At 37.8% G+C, this 14,812-nt stretch overlaps 1 protein-coding gene across 1 annotated transcript in view; it reads left to right on the top strand.

Annotated features, from left to right (window-relative positions):
• Window positions 1-791, top strand: part of LOC103352168 (uncharacterized) — an 82,930-nt gene extending 82,139 nt beyond the window's left edge. The window contains exon 24 of the mRNA XM_089311279.1: window positions 626-791. Within this exon, the coding sequence (XP_089167405.1) occupies window positions 626-791 (166 nt within the window). The remainder of the gene's footprint in view (window positions 1-625) is intronic.
• Window positions 792-14,812: the final 14,021 nt, after the last annotated feature.

The following is a 14,812-nucleotide window of genomic DNA, read 5'->3' as shown; positions in this document are numbered from 1 at the left end:
AGTGTGTTCAGTAAGTGTATAAAATGCATGTTATAAAAATTATTCAGCCTGGCCAGCGCCGCGGCTCACTAGGCTAATCCTCCGCCTTGCAGCACCGGCACACCGGGTTCTAATCCCGGTCGGGGTACCGGATTCTGTCCCGGTTGCCCCTCTTCCAGGCCAGCTCTCTGCTGTGGCCAGGGAATGCAGTGGAGGATGGCCCAAGTACATGGGCCCTGCACCCCATGGGGGACCAGGATAAGTACCTGGCTCCTGCCATCAGATCAGCGCGGGGCGCCGGCCGCAGTGCGCTGTCCGCGGCGGCCATTGGAGGGTGAACCAACGGCAAAGGAAGACCTTTCTCTCTGTCTCTTTCTCTCTCACTGTCCACTCTGCCTGTCAAAAAAAAATTATTCATCCTGGATTTCAAAGTTTTTGTATCAAAACTACTTTTCACCCAATTTTCATGTAATTTTTTAAATTTCCTGTACACCTTTCTTTACATGTAGTTATCACTTCCTATCATGTTTTGAGTTAGTAAATGAATTAAGTTGGGGAAGAATAAGAATTTTGTCAAAATTGTGCTTCTTTAATCTTTCCCAGTAGAGTAAAAAACATTGCCATGTTAATGATCTTTTTAAAATAGCTGCCCTGCCTTGCATATAAAGGAAATAAAAAATGAAAATGAAAAAGTGACTTCCATGGAGTATGGGATTAGACCAGTGATAGAGAATGGCTTTTCACTCACTAGAAGTCTACTGCAAGTGATTTATGACAACAATTTGAGTGAGCTCGATCGTCTTAAAAGGTAAAATCTATGAATTCTTTACTTTCCAGTGAAGCAATGTTAATGGTGACTACTTTTAATGAAAATAGGAAAGAATAGTGTAGTCTACAAGCCAAACAAGAGAATACTCAACTATATCAATACTGCAGTAAGGTTAAGATACTTGACAAAAAAATGTGGCAGTCAAGGGGATTTTCTTTTATTTTAACATAGAAGCTTTTAGTCCATCTATACTACTAGAAATGATGTAGCAGAATGCATAGTGAATTTAATTTTATGCACATATCTAGGTATAACAATGCTTGGTGCTTTAAATTATCTGTAGAACTTCAATTCATGTATATTTTATGGTAGAAGATGGTTCATTCAGAATTGACTCAGAAATGGAACATCTATTTTTGAAGACTTTAACTTTTTTCATTTTGATTTATTTAAGGAACACAAACATCATGCATCATGTATACAAATTCAGGAACATAGTAATTTTTCCTACCTTATATTCCACCCATAATCCCACCATTCTTCCTCCATCCTCTCCTCTTTCTATTCTTATTTTTAACAAATTTCTATTTTCAGTTAACTTTATACACACAAGGTTAACCATACACTAAGTGAAGAGTTCAACAAATAGTATGAAGAAGAACAACAAAAAACACTGCTCCTCAATACTCAAGACGAGCTGTTCAAAATCATCACATCTCAAAATGTCAATTTCATCCCAGTAGATTACATTTTACATACTCTATTAGTTATGACAGATCAGAAAGAACACAGGTATTTGTCTTTTTTGGGATAGGCTTTTTACTCTAAGTAATCGTTTCTAGTTACATCCATTTTGTAACAAAAGAAATTATTTCATTTTACCCCAGTATATTATTCCATAGTGTATTTATAGCATAATTTCTCTACCCAGTCTTCAGTTGATGGACATCTTGGTTCATTTCATATGAGCTGTAATAAACATGGTGTACAGGTTATTCTTTCATTTGCCAGTATCTTTACATTTGGGTAAATTCCCAGGAGTGGGATGGCTGGATCATATGGTAGGTCTATATTGAGATTTCTGAAGTATCTCCATGCTATCTTCTACAGCAGGTGCACCAGTTTACATTCCCACCAACAGTGGATTAGGGTACCTTTACCCCCACATCCTTGTGAACATTTATTGTTGTTGATTTCTGTATGAGAGCCATTCTAACTGGAGTGAAACTCATTGTGGTTTTGATTTGCATTTCACTGATTCTTTAAAACTTTTTTAACCCAATAAATTGTAGCCATGGGCCGGCACCATGGCTTACAGGCTAATCCTCCACCTGGCGGCGCCGGCACACCGGGTTCTAGTCCTGGTCGGGGTGCCGGATTCTGTCCCGGTTGCCCCTCTTCCAGGCCAGCTCTCTGCTTTGGCCAGGGAGTGTAGTGGAGGATGGCCCAGGTGCTTGGGCCCTGCACCCCATGGGAGACCAGGAGAAGCACCTGGCTCTTGGCTTCGGATCAGCGCGGCGCGCTGCCCACAGTGCGCTGTCCGCGGCGGCCATTGGAGGGTGAACCAACGGCAAAAGAAGACCTTTCTCTATGTCTCTCCCTCTCACTGTCCACTCTGCCTGTCAAAAAAAAATAAATAAAATAAATTGTAGCCATGAATGCCTGACTCTACTGGGTCAGTACTGTCCTTCATACTAATTTTTATTCCTTCATACTATTTGTTGAACTCTTTAACTAGTATAAGGTTAATCTTATGTGTTTGTTAACTGAAAATAGATATTTGTGAAAAATAAGAATGGAAAGAGGATGGGGAAGAGGAAGACAAGTGGGAGTATGGGTGGGATGGAGGGTAGGTAGAATCACTATGTTCCTAAATATGTATGTATGGAATCCATGAAATTTATGGTCCTCAAATAAATCAAAATGAAGAATGTTAAGCATTTTTTCAAGTGCCTGTTGCCCATTTGAATTCCCACTCTTGAAAAATGCCTGTTAAAGTCCTTTGCCCATTTCTTAACTGGATTTTTTGTTTTGTTGTGATTGAGTTTCTTGAGCTCTTTATAAACTGTGGATATTAATCTTTTATCAGTTGCATAATTTGCAAATATTTCTCTCAATCTGTCGGAGCTTCTTCACTTTGCTGAGTGTTACATTTTAAGTACAGAAGCTTCCCTGTTTGATGCAATCCCGGTTGTCAGTTTTGGCTTTGATTGCCTGTGCTTTTCTGGGGTCTTTTCGAAGAAATCTTTGTCTATGCCAATATACTATGGAGTTTCCTCAATGTTATTTATTAATTTGATGGGATTGAGACATAGATTTAGCTCCTGATCCATTTTGAGTGGAATTTTGTGTAAAGTGTAGAGTAGGGGTCTTATTTCATATTTCTGCATGAGGAGATCCAGTTTCCCCAACACCATTTGTTGAAGAGACTGTTCTTTCTTCAGGGATTGATTTTATCTTCTTTGTCAAAAGTAAGCTCATTGTAGATGCATGGATTGATTTCTGGAGTTTCTATTCTATGCCATTGGTCTATACATCTGTTTTTGTGCCAGCACCAATGTGTTTATATTATATCTGCCCTATAGTATATCTTGAGGTCTGGTATTGTGATGCCTCCAGCTTTTTTTTATTGTTTAACATTGCTTTAGCTATTCAGGGTCTCTAGTGTTTCCTTATGTATTTTAGCATCATTCTTTTTAAATTTGAGAAAAATCTGATGGGTATTTTGATTAGGAATGAATTGAATCTGTAAATTGCTTTTGGTAGTACAGACATTTTCATGATTTTGATTCTTCCAAACCATGAACATCGAAGATTTTTCTACTTTTTATGTCTTCTTCTATTTCACTTTCTAATGTTTTGTAATTTTCATCATAGAAATCTTTGACATCCTTGGTTAAATTTATTTGAAGGTATGAATTTTTGTAGCTGTTATGGCATTGTCTATGTATAGATCAGCTATTGATTTGATTTTTGTGTGTTAATTTGATATTCTGCCACTTTACCAAACTCTTTTATGAGTTTCAGTAGTCTCTTAGTGGAGTCTTTTGCATTCCCTAAATATGAAAGCATGTCATCTGCAAATTGGAATAGTTTGACTTCTTCCTTCCCAATTTGTATTCCTTTGGTTTTATTTTCTTGCCTAGTGGCTCTGGCTAAAACTTCCATGATTATATGGAATGACAGTGGTAAGAGTTGGGCATTCCTGTCTGGTTCCAGATCTTAGGGGGAATGCCTCCAGTTTCTACTCATTCAATAAGGTGCTCACTGTGGGTTTGTCATAGTTTGTCTTGATTGTATTGATGAGTGTTGCTTCTATACTCAGTTCACTTAAGATTTTCATCATGAAAGGATGCTATATCTTATTATATGCTTTTTCTAAATCTGTTGAGATAATAATGTGTTTTTTCTTCAATTTGTTAATGTGTTGTATCACATTGATTGGTTTGCAAATGTTGAACCATACCTGCATACCAGGGATAAAGCCTACTTGGTCTGGGTGAATGATCTTTCTGATGTGTTGTTGGGTTCAATGAGCTGGTATTTTGTGGAGGATTTTTCATCTTTGACCATCCGAGATATTCTGGGATTTTACAGGGTAGAAACTTCTTACTCTTAGGAAGTGTGAAATTCACAAGAATTGCAAATAATGTACAAGTTCTTAAGTGTGAATGCTTGTAATAATTAAATACAACTTCTTCAGATTGTAATCTTAGTTACATAGAAGCACACCATATAGAAGTTTCATGATTTGTTTTGAACATTGTATTTTGAGTTTATATTTTGTTGTATTATAAGTCATGCTGCAACAAACATCTTCTATATAAACATTTCTTTATATTCCAAGTGCTTGACTTTGAATAAATACTTCAATATGGATTTTATGGCTAAATTTGAGGAAACCTTTTTAAATGCTTGGTTAATAGTTCTAAATTTTTGTCAAGAAAGTACATAAGCTTATACTTCCATCAACAGATATATAGTTGACAGTTTTTTTTAACCTTTGAAGACTTTGAAATTTACTTATTTTAACATGCATGGGATGACAGAAAACTGGAAAGTAATCTCTGATTAGTTTCTTGAACATTTCTCTTTTTTACATGCAAAAATTCGTTTCATGTTCTATGTTGAAAGCACGTAGCACCCTTGCTTAATTAACAATGTCATTTTTTGAAATTGTTTATGAAATTTTAATAATCATTAAGTTGAAAATACTACTAAAAATATCAATTATATGAAGTGACACATATACTCTTTACCCTTGGATGATATTAATCAGTAGCTGTGTGTATCATGTAAAAGACATGTATAAATTATAGGCTGTCTTACACTCTAAATAATGTTTAAGGATACGTGTAATATTTGATAAAGTTGAAACTGTAGTTCTAATAACTATATAAAGGTGTTTATAACAAAATAATTCATTAAGGGCCAGAACTGTTGCATAGTAAGTTAAGCCTCTGCCTGTAGCACCAGCATTCTGTATGGGTACTGGTCCAAGTCCTGGGTGCTCCACTTCTGATCTAGCTGCCTGCTTAAGGCCTAAGAAAGCATTAGAAGGTGCCAAGTGCTTGGGGCTCTGCACCCCACATGGGAGATAAGGAAGAAGTTCCTGGCTTCTCCCTTCATATCCTCTGAGCTCCTGCTGTTGTGGCCATTTGGAGAGTAAACCAGCAGATGGAAGACCTCTCTGTGTGTCTCTTCTCTCTATATATCACTTTGCCTCTCAAATAAATGCATAAATCTTTTTTTAAAAAATTCATTAAAGATTGGTTAATTCTAAATTACCTTTCCTAATGGAGATGTAAATATGAATGGATGAGGAAGAGGTAATTTTCAACTCATAACTCTACTGGATAATTTCGAAATTCCTTTCTTGATAACAGTTATCAGTTGCAAGTAACAGAATCTTATCAATTATCAGAATGTAATTTCTGATAACAAAGATTTATTTATTTATTTGAAAGAGTGAGAGAGAGAGCGCGAGTGAGCGAGCTGCTGGTTCACTGTGGGTGGCCTCAATGGCCAGGATTGAGCCAGGCTGAAGCCAGGAGCTAGGAGCTTCTTCTAGGTCTCCCAGGTAGGTGGCAGCAGAGATTGAAATACTTGAGTCACCTTGTGCTGCTTTCCCAGGCCATTAGCAAGGAGCTAGATAGGAAGTACATCTGCTGGGAGAGGAACCTGTGGCCACACGGGGTGTTAGTATCACAGGCGGTAGCTTGACACACTACACAATACCAATCTCAAGAATGTGCTATTTTTTTGTTTTGTTTTAAGAATGTGCTTTCTCAGCTAACTTTCAACTCTGTCCTTTGAAGAAGAGATTAAAATGAAATGTTATAAGAAGATATTTGAGAACATAAATTTTATTAGAGTGTATAAGCTGCATGGTAGTATAAGATTATAAAATGAATCTTTTAATTTCTAATAAAATGAATTTTGAAACAAGCATGTTTTTACCTAAAACAAGAAAAAGAGACCAATACTGATATATTGTGTAAAAAAACTAGGGAACAGTTAAGAAGAAAAGAAAAGCAATATCATAAAGAAGAAATGAAACAACTTGAAGTGACACATAGAACACTAGAAATGGATGCGAGAACTTCAAAAAACAATTTGACCCAGGTAAGTTAATCTTTGATAAAATTTTTATGTTTCTGACTTGAATCACTGTTACATATAATGTCCTCCTCATTCAAGATATATACATAAATATATATATACACACACATACCTAAACAGGTGTGTATGCACACAGACACACACACAGATGTGTAATCTTTATTTAAAGCAACCCAAAAATTATTCTGAAGATGAATTATGACATATATTGCTGGAGTTATTGCTTGTGAGTCTTGGTACATGATGGTGCTTAGTACATATTTTCTAAAGAAAGCAGTGCATATTGAGTTGCATTTAATAACTAACATGAAGATTGATTTAGACATTTTATGTTGAAATTCAGGCTAAATAGCTGTGAATTATAATAAAGTTAGGTAAATTATAAAGAAATTTATTTTAAATCATCGGGTTTTATTTAAGGATTTTTTAAATTATTTGGTGAATTTAGCTGTAACTTATACAATTAAATTTAAGTAGTTCATGTGAGATACGTGTCTTGATTCTTTAATAGTTTGCTTTCTTTGAACAGATTTTGTTAATAGGCATGTTTGGAGGCTTTCCTATTGTAGAATCTATTAGAAAATGTATTTAAGTAATTCTACTGAAGTTTTGAGATGCTAAATTAATGTAACAGTTTTTCCTGTGGCATTAACTGATATGTAAATGTTGCCAAAGAAATTTGCCTACAATTCAGCAATAAGATGAATGTCAACACAGTTGAAAATCACAGTGGCAATCTCCAGTAGTGTTTAGAATTGGAATTTGCCTACTGACATTAGTCATAGATTATCATTTATGATGTGAAACTGACTTGAGCATAACATTGTTGTTTTACAACTAGACATTTCCAGTTGGTTTGGTGAGTTTTGAGAATCTAAATACTAAATTTTATTTTTAGAAAGATTAGTGCTCTGTCGTTAAGTGCTAATGCTATTAGAATGAAATTTTCCAAAACATATCACCTAATGGAGAATAAAACCTAGACATGCATGGTAGAATATGTTTGCTTTGATGATGGTGGGTTTTTTGCATACATTTTCTGTGGTAAATCCCTGAGACATAATCAAGTCCTACTGCCTATCCTTTGTTTCTTCTGCCTATTTGAAGGTAATTTTTTTTTCATTTAAAATTTTTAATCTCTCTTGCTATTGTGAATATATCTGATTTACAATTTCCAGTGGCATACATTTTTGTTTTGTCTTTTTTTAACTTTTATTTAATGAATATAAATTTCCAAAGTACGATTTATGGATTACAATGGCTTGCCCCCCATACCGTCCCTCCCACCCACAACCTTCCCCTTGCCCACTCCCTCTCCCCTTCCATTCACATCAAGACTCATTTTCGATTATCTTAATATACAGAAGATCAGCTTAGTATACATTAAGTAAGGATTTCAACAGTTTGCTCCCACACAGAAACATAAAGTGAAAAATAATAGATGATTTTTTTTTAAATGATGATTAAATCAGATCAGACCTATTGTCATGTTTAATCCCAGTGAGAGTCAAGTTGGGAGTTGATAATTTCTTTTTTCTTTCTTTTTTTTTTTTACAGAGGATCAGTTTAGTATGCATTAAGTAAGATTTCAACAGTTTGCACCCCCATAGAAACACAAAGTGAAATATATTCTTTGAGTACTCGTTATAGCATTAAATCTCAATACACAGCACATTAAGGACAGAGATCCTACATGAGGAGTAAGTGCACAGTGACTCCTGTTGTTGACTTTACCAATTGACACTCCTGTCTATGGCATCAGTAATCTCCCTATGCTCCAGTCATGAGTTTCCAAGGCTATGGAAGCCCTCTGAGTTCTCCGACTCTTATCTTGTTTAGACAAGGTCATAGTCAAAGTAGAGGTTCTCTCCTCCCTTCAGAGAAAGGTACCTCCTTCTTTGAAGACCTGTTCTTTCCACTGAGATCTCACTCACAGAGATCTTTTGCCAGAGTGTCTTGGCTTTCCATGCCTGAAATACTCTCATGGGCTTTTCAGCCAGATCCGAATGCCTTTAGGGCTGATTCTGAGGCCAGAGTGCTATTTAGGACATCTGCCATTCTATGAGTCTGCTGAGTATCTCACTTCCCATGTTGGATCACTCTCCCCTTTATTTATTCTATCGGTTAGTGTTAGCAGGTGCTAGACTTGTTTATGTGCTCCCTTTGACTCTTAGTCCTTTCATTATGATCAATTGTGAACTGAAATTGATCACTTGGAATAGTGAGATGGCATTGGTACATGCCACCTTGATGGGATTAAATTGGAGTCCCCTGGTATGTTTCTAACTCTACCATTTGGGGCAAGTCAGCTTGAGCATGTCCCAAATTATACATCTCTTCCCTCTCTTATTCCTACTCTTATGTTTAACAGGGATCACATTTCAGTTAATTTTCAACACTTAAGAATAACTGTGTATTAATTACAGAATTAAACCAGTCATATTAAATAGAACAGACAAAAAAAACTACTAAGAGGGATAATGTATTAAGTTGTTCATTAACAGTCAGGGCTATGCTGAATAAGTCACCGTTTCCCATAGTGTCCATTCCACTTCAACAGGTTTCCTTTTTGGTGTTCAGTCAGTAGTCACTGATCAGGGCGAACATATGGTATTTGTCACTTTGGGACTGGCTTATTTCACTCAGCATGATGTGTTCCAGATTCCTCCATTTTGTTGCAAGTGACTGGATTTCGTTGTTTCTTACTGCGGTATAGTATTCTAAAGAGTACATATCCCATAATTTCTTTATCCAGTCTATCGTTGATGGGCTTTTAGGTTGGTTCCAGGTCTTAGCTATTGTGAATTGAGCTGCAATAAACATTGGGTTGCAGACCACTTTTTTGTTTGCCAATTTAAATTCCTTTGGGTAAATTCCAAGGAGTGGGATGGCTGGGTCGAACGGTAGGGTTATCTTGAGGTTTCTGAGGGATCTCCAGACTGACTTCCATAGTGGCTTGACCAGTTTGCATTCCCACCAACAGTGGGTTAGTGTCCCTTTTTCCCCACATCCTCGCCAGCATCTGTTGTTGGTAGATTTCTGAATGTGAGCCATTCTAACCGGGGTGAGGTGGAACCTCATTGTGGTTTTGATTTGCATTTCCCTGATTGCTAATGACCTTGAACATTTTTTCATGTGCCTGTTGGCCGTTTGGATTTCCTCTTTTGAAAAATGTCTATTGAGGTCCTTGGCCCATCTCTTAATTGGGTTGTTTGTTTTGTTTTTGTGGAGTTTCTTGATCTCTTTGTAGATTCTGGTTATTAACCCTTTATCTGTTGCATAGTTTGCAAATATTTTTTCCCATTCTGTTGGTTGTCTCTTCACTCTCCTGACTGTTTCTTTTGCAGTACAGAAACTTCTCAATTTGATGCAATCCCAATAGTTGATTTTGGCTTTGACTGCCTGTGCCTCCCGGGTCTTTTCCAGAAATTCTTTGCCTGTGCCAATATCTTGAAGGGTTTCTCCAATGTTCTCTAGTAACTTGATGGTGTCAGGTCGTAGATTTAGGTCTTTAATCCATGTTGAGTGGATTTTTGTGTAAGGTGTAAGGTAGGGGTCTTGCTTCATGATTCTGCACGTGGAAATCCAATTTTCCCAGCACCATTTATTGAATAGACTGTCCTTGCTCCAGGAATTAGTTTTAGATCCTTGATCAAATATAAGTTGGCTGTAGATGTTTGGGTTGATTTCTGGTGTTTCAATTCTGTTCCATTGGTCTATCCATCTGTTTCTGTACCAGTACCATGCTGTTTTGATTACAACTGCCCTGTAGTATGTCCTGAAATCTGGTATTGTGATGCCTCCGGCTTTGTTTTTGTTGTACAAGATTGCTTTAGCTATTCGAGGTCTCTTGTGCCTCCATATAAATTTCAGCACAAATTTTTCCAGATCTGAGAAGAAGGTCTTCGGTATCTTGATTGGTATTGCATTGAATTTATAAATTGCTTTTGGGAGAATGGACATTTTGATGATATTGATTCTTCCAATCCATGAGCATGGAAGATTTTTCCATTTCTTGGTATCCTTTTCTATTTCTTTCTTTAAGGTTTTGTAATTTTCATCGTAGAGATCTTTAACGTCCTTGGTTAAGTTTATTCCAAGGTATTTGATTGTTTTTGTAGCTATTGTGAATGGGATTGATCTTAGAAGTTCTTCCTCAGCCATGGCATTGTCTGTGTATACAAAGGCTGTTGATTTTTGTGCATTGATTTTATACCCTGCTACTTTGCCAAAATCTTCTATGAGTTCCAATAGTCTCTTAGTAGAGTTCTTTGGGTCCCCTAAATAAAGAATCATGTCATCTGCAAAGAGGGATAGTTTGAGTTCTTCCTTCCCAATTTGTATCCCTTAATTTCTTTTTCTTGCCTAATAGCTCTGGCTAGAACCTCCAGAACTATATTGAATAGCAGTGGTGAGAGTGGGCATCCCTGTCTGGTACCAGATCTCAGTGGAAATGCTTCCAACTTTTCCCCATTCAATAGGATGTTGGCTGTGGGTTTTTCATAGATTGCTTTGATTGTATTGAGGAATGTTCCTTCCAAACCCAGTTTGCTTAGAGTTTTCATTATGAACGGGTGTTGTATTTTATCAAATGCTTTCTCGGCATCTATTGAGATAATCATATGGTTTTTCTTCTGCAGTCTGTTAATGTGGTGTATCACATTGATTGTCTTGCACACATTAAACCATCCCTGCATACCAGGGATAAATCCCACTTGGTCTGGGTGGATGATCTTTCTGATGCGTTGTTGCATTCTATTGGCGAGAATTTTATTGAGGATTTTTGCATCTATGTTCATCAGGGATATTGGTCTGTAATTCTCTTTCAGTGCTGCATCTTTTTCTGGCTTAGGAATTAAGGTGATGCTGGCTTCATAGAAAGAATTTGGGAGGACTCCCTCTTTTTCGATTGTTGTGAATAGTTTGAGAAGAATTGGAGTCAGTTCTTCTTTAAATGTCTGGGAGAATTCAGCAGTGAATCCATCTGGTCCTGGGCTTTTCTTTGTTGGGAGGGCCTTTATTACTGTTTCAATTTCTGTCTCAGTTATGGGTCTGTTTAGGTTTTCGATGTCTTCCTGGTTCAATTTAGGTAGGTTGCATGTGTCCAGGAATCTATCCATTTCTGATAGGTTTCCCTGTTTGCTGGCATACAAGTCCTTGTAGTAATTTCTGATGATTCTTTTTATTTCTGTGGTGTCTGTTGTTACATTTCCTTTTTCATCTCTGATTTTATTGATTTGGGTCTTTTCTCTTCTTTTTTTAGTTAGTTGGGCCAATGGGGTGTCAATTTTGTTTATTTTTTCAAAAAACCAGCTCCTCGTTTGGCTGATTTTTGGAATGTTTTTCTTGATTCAATCCTGTTGATTTCTTCTCTGATTTTAATTATTTCTCTTCTCCTACTAGATTTGGGTTTGGTTTGCTGTAGGTTTTCTAGATCCTTGAGGTGAATAGAAAGCTCATCTATTTGGTGCCTTTCCAATTTCTTGATGTAGGCACCTATTGATATAAACTTTCCTCTTAACACTGCTTTTGCTGCGTCCCATAAGTTTTGGTATGTTGTGCTGTTATCCTCATTTACTTCCAGAAAGTTTTTGATTTCTCATTTGATTTCTTCTATGACCCATTGTTCATTCAGGAGCATGTTGTTCAATCTCCATGTGTTTGCATATGCTCTAGGGATTCCTGAGTTTTTCATTTCCAGCTTCATTCCTTTATGGTCTGAGAAGCTGCATGGTATGATTCTAATTCTTTTGAATTTGCTGAGACTTGCTTTATGGCCTAGTATGTGGTCAATCCTAGAGAAGGTTCCATGTACTGCTGAGAAGAATGTAAAAATCTTTAGCTGTAGGATTGAAAGTTCTGTATATATCTGTTAGATCCATTTGGGCTATAGTGTCGTTTAAATCTACTGTATCCTTGTTGATCTTCTGTCCTATTGATCTGTCTATTTCTGAGAATGGAGTATTGAAGTCCCCCAGTACTATTGTATTGGGGTCTAAGACTCCCTTTAAGTCCGTTAACAAATCTTTTAGATAAACCGGTGCCCTGTAGTTAGGTGCATATACACTGATAATTGTTATATCTTCCTGTTGAATTGATCCCTTAATCATTATGTAGTGTTCCTCTTTGTCTCTCTTAACGGTTTTTGTGGTAAAGTTTATGGTGTCTGATATTAAGATGGCTACGCCTGCTCTTTTTTCATTTCTGTTGGCATGGTATATCTTTTTCCAGCCTTTCACTTTCAGTCTGTATGGATCTTTGTTGGAAAGATGTGTTTCTTGTAAGCAGCAAATAGATGGGTTTTGTTCCTTAACCCAATCAGCCAATCGGTGTCTTTTAACTGGACAGTTCAGGCCATTCACGTTCAATGTGACTAATGATAAGTGGTAACTTTGCCCTGCCATTTGCCAAAGATAAGTTCCAATATATGCTTTGAATTCCCTGTGATCTTTTGCTGTGAGCTTTCCTTCCTTGGTTTCCTTCCTTTACCTTCTTTCATATTGATGACCGTGTTTCTTTGTTTCTGTGTGTAACACATCTTTAAGCATCTTTTGCAGGGCTGGACGAGTGGCAACAAATTCTTTCAATTTCTGTTTGTTATGAAAAGTCTTTATTTCACCTTCATTCACAAATGATAGCTTTGCAGGATATAATATTCTGGGCTGGCAGTTGTTCTCTCTTAGTACCTGGGCTATATCTCGCCATTCCCTCCTAGCTTGTAGAGTTTCTGATGAGAAGTCAGCTGTGAGTCTGATTGGAGATCCTCTGAGAGTAATCTGACGTTTCTCTCTTGCACATTTGAGGATCTTTTCTTTATGTTTCACTGTGGAGAGTTTAATTACAACGTGTCGTGGTGAGGATCTCTTTTGGTTGTGTTTATTAGGGGTTCTGTGGGCTTCCTGTACTAGGATTTCTCTGTCCTTCTCCAAACCTGGGAAATTTTCTGCTAATATCTCACTAAAAAGGCCTTCTAATCCTTTCTCCCTCTCCATGCCTTCAGGAACTCCTAGAACCTGAATGTTGGGTTTTTTAATAGTATCCTGAAGATTCCCGACAATATGTTTTAGATTTCTAATTTCCTCGTCTTTTCTTTGGTCTGACTGTATCCTTTCCTGTTCTCTGTCTTCTAAGTCCGATATTCTCTCTTCTGCTTCTCCCATTCTGTTTGTAAGGCTCTCTATTGTGTTTTTCATTTGATCTATTGAATTCTTCACTTCAGTCACTATCCCAGTTTCCTGTTGTACTAGTTGTTTCGTTTCATTTTGATTCCTCCTTAATATTTCATTTTCACGAGAGAGATTTTCTATCTTGTCCATTAAGGATTTCTGTAGTTCAAGAATTTGTTTTTGAGAACTTCTTAATGTTCTTATCAATTTTTTGAGATCTGCTTCTTGTATTTATTCTATGTCATCATCCTCATAATCTTGAATTGGGGTGTCTTTTTCATTTGAGGGCGTCATGGTGACTTCCTTGTTTTTATTACCTTGGTTTTTGCGTTTGTTATTTGGCATATTGGAGATATTTGGTTTCTTCACTGTGGTGCTTTTTCTTGTTATACTATGACTCTAGATTAAGTGGACTATCTGTTTTTGATGGAGCCTTAGGGCTTGAGATGGGTGTGGCCTGAGAGCTCTGTTTGGTGTGCCAAAGGTGACACTCCCAGGTTGAGCGTGGTAAACCTCTCTCTCTCTCTCTCTCTTTTTTTTTTTGATTCAAAAGGGAAGTTATTCTGCACAGCTGAACGAAGTTGGAGGTAGTTATCAGGCAAATGATATACGCACAGGAGCCAGAGATCGGAAGCTCTTTCCCAAGGACCACACAGGGAATCTGTTCGGCCCTCGGAGTGGGCTCAAATTCTCCTTCAGTCTCCCACTGGGTTGCCAAAGTTACGGAATTGTAGCGTCTCTGGAGAGTGCTCACGTGAATTCCGTGAGTTCTCTCCCCCACCGTCTCTTTTTTCACAGTCTCAGTTCAGTAGCACCACAAATTTACTAGGTCCTAATCTCCTGTTAATTCGCCCCGCCCAGAGTCAGGTTTTTCTGGTAGGCTCAGGGCCGGTGCAGACCTGAGGTCGCTCTGCTTATGACGTATGTCCAAGATGGCGCCTGCTCTTTGTCTTGCTCGCCCTTGAGAGGTGAGCGAAGAGAGAGAAACCCGTGTCTGTACCAGTCACCTTTTTTTTTTTTCCTCTCTCTCCCCACCCCCCGGGGGTCGTTCCCTCTAGTCTCCTCTCTCCGCTTGCCTGCCTGTGTCTCAGGCTATTGAGGTTCGGCTCACCTCGTGTTCCAGCGCTGGTGTGTTGAGTCTGCCGCTGGTGTCCCGAACTGTGGGCTCCCACGCTCTCCACGCAGGTCCGCTCCCCTTCCAGCGCCAATGTGTGGACTCGGAGCCCTGGACGTCCCAAGTCTCCCCGCTGTTGTCTGTGTGGCACGCACTCCCCTT

The sequence above is a fragment of the Oryctolagus cuniculus genome, chromosome 13 (assembly GCF_051225735.1).
Source record: "Oryctolagus cuniculus isolate XC-2025 breed Fujian yellow rabbit chromosome 13, ASM5122573v1, whole genome shotgun sequence".
NCBI lineage: Eukaryota > Metazoa > Chordata > Mammalia > Lagomorpha > Leporidae > Oryctolagus > Oryctolagus cuniculus.
The sequence above is the reverse complement of the archived record's forward strand: the minus strand, read 5'-3'. Positions and strand labels throughout refer to the sequence as shown.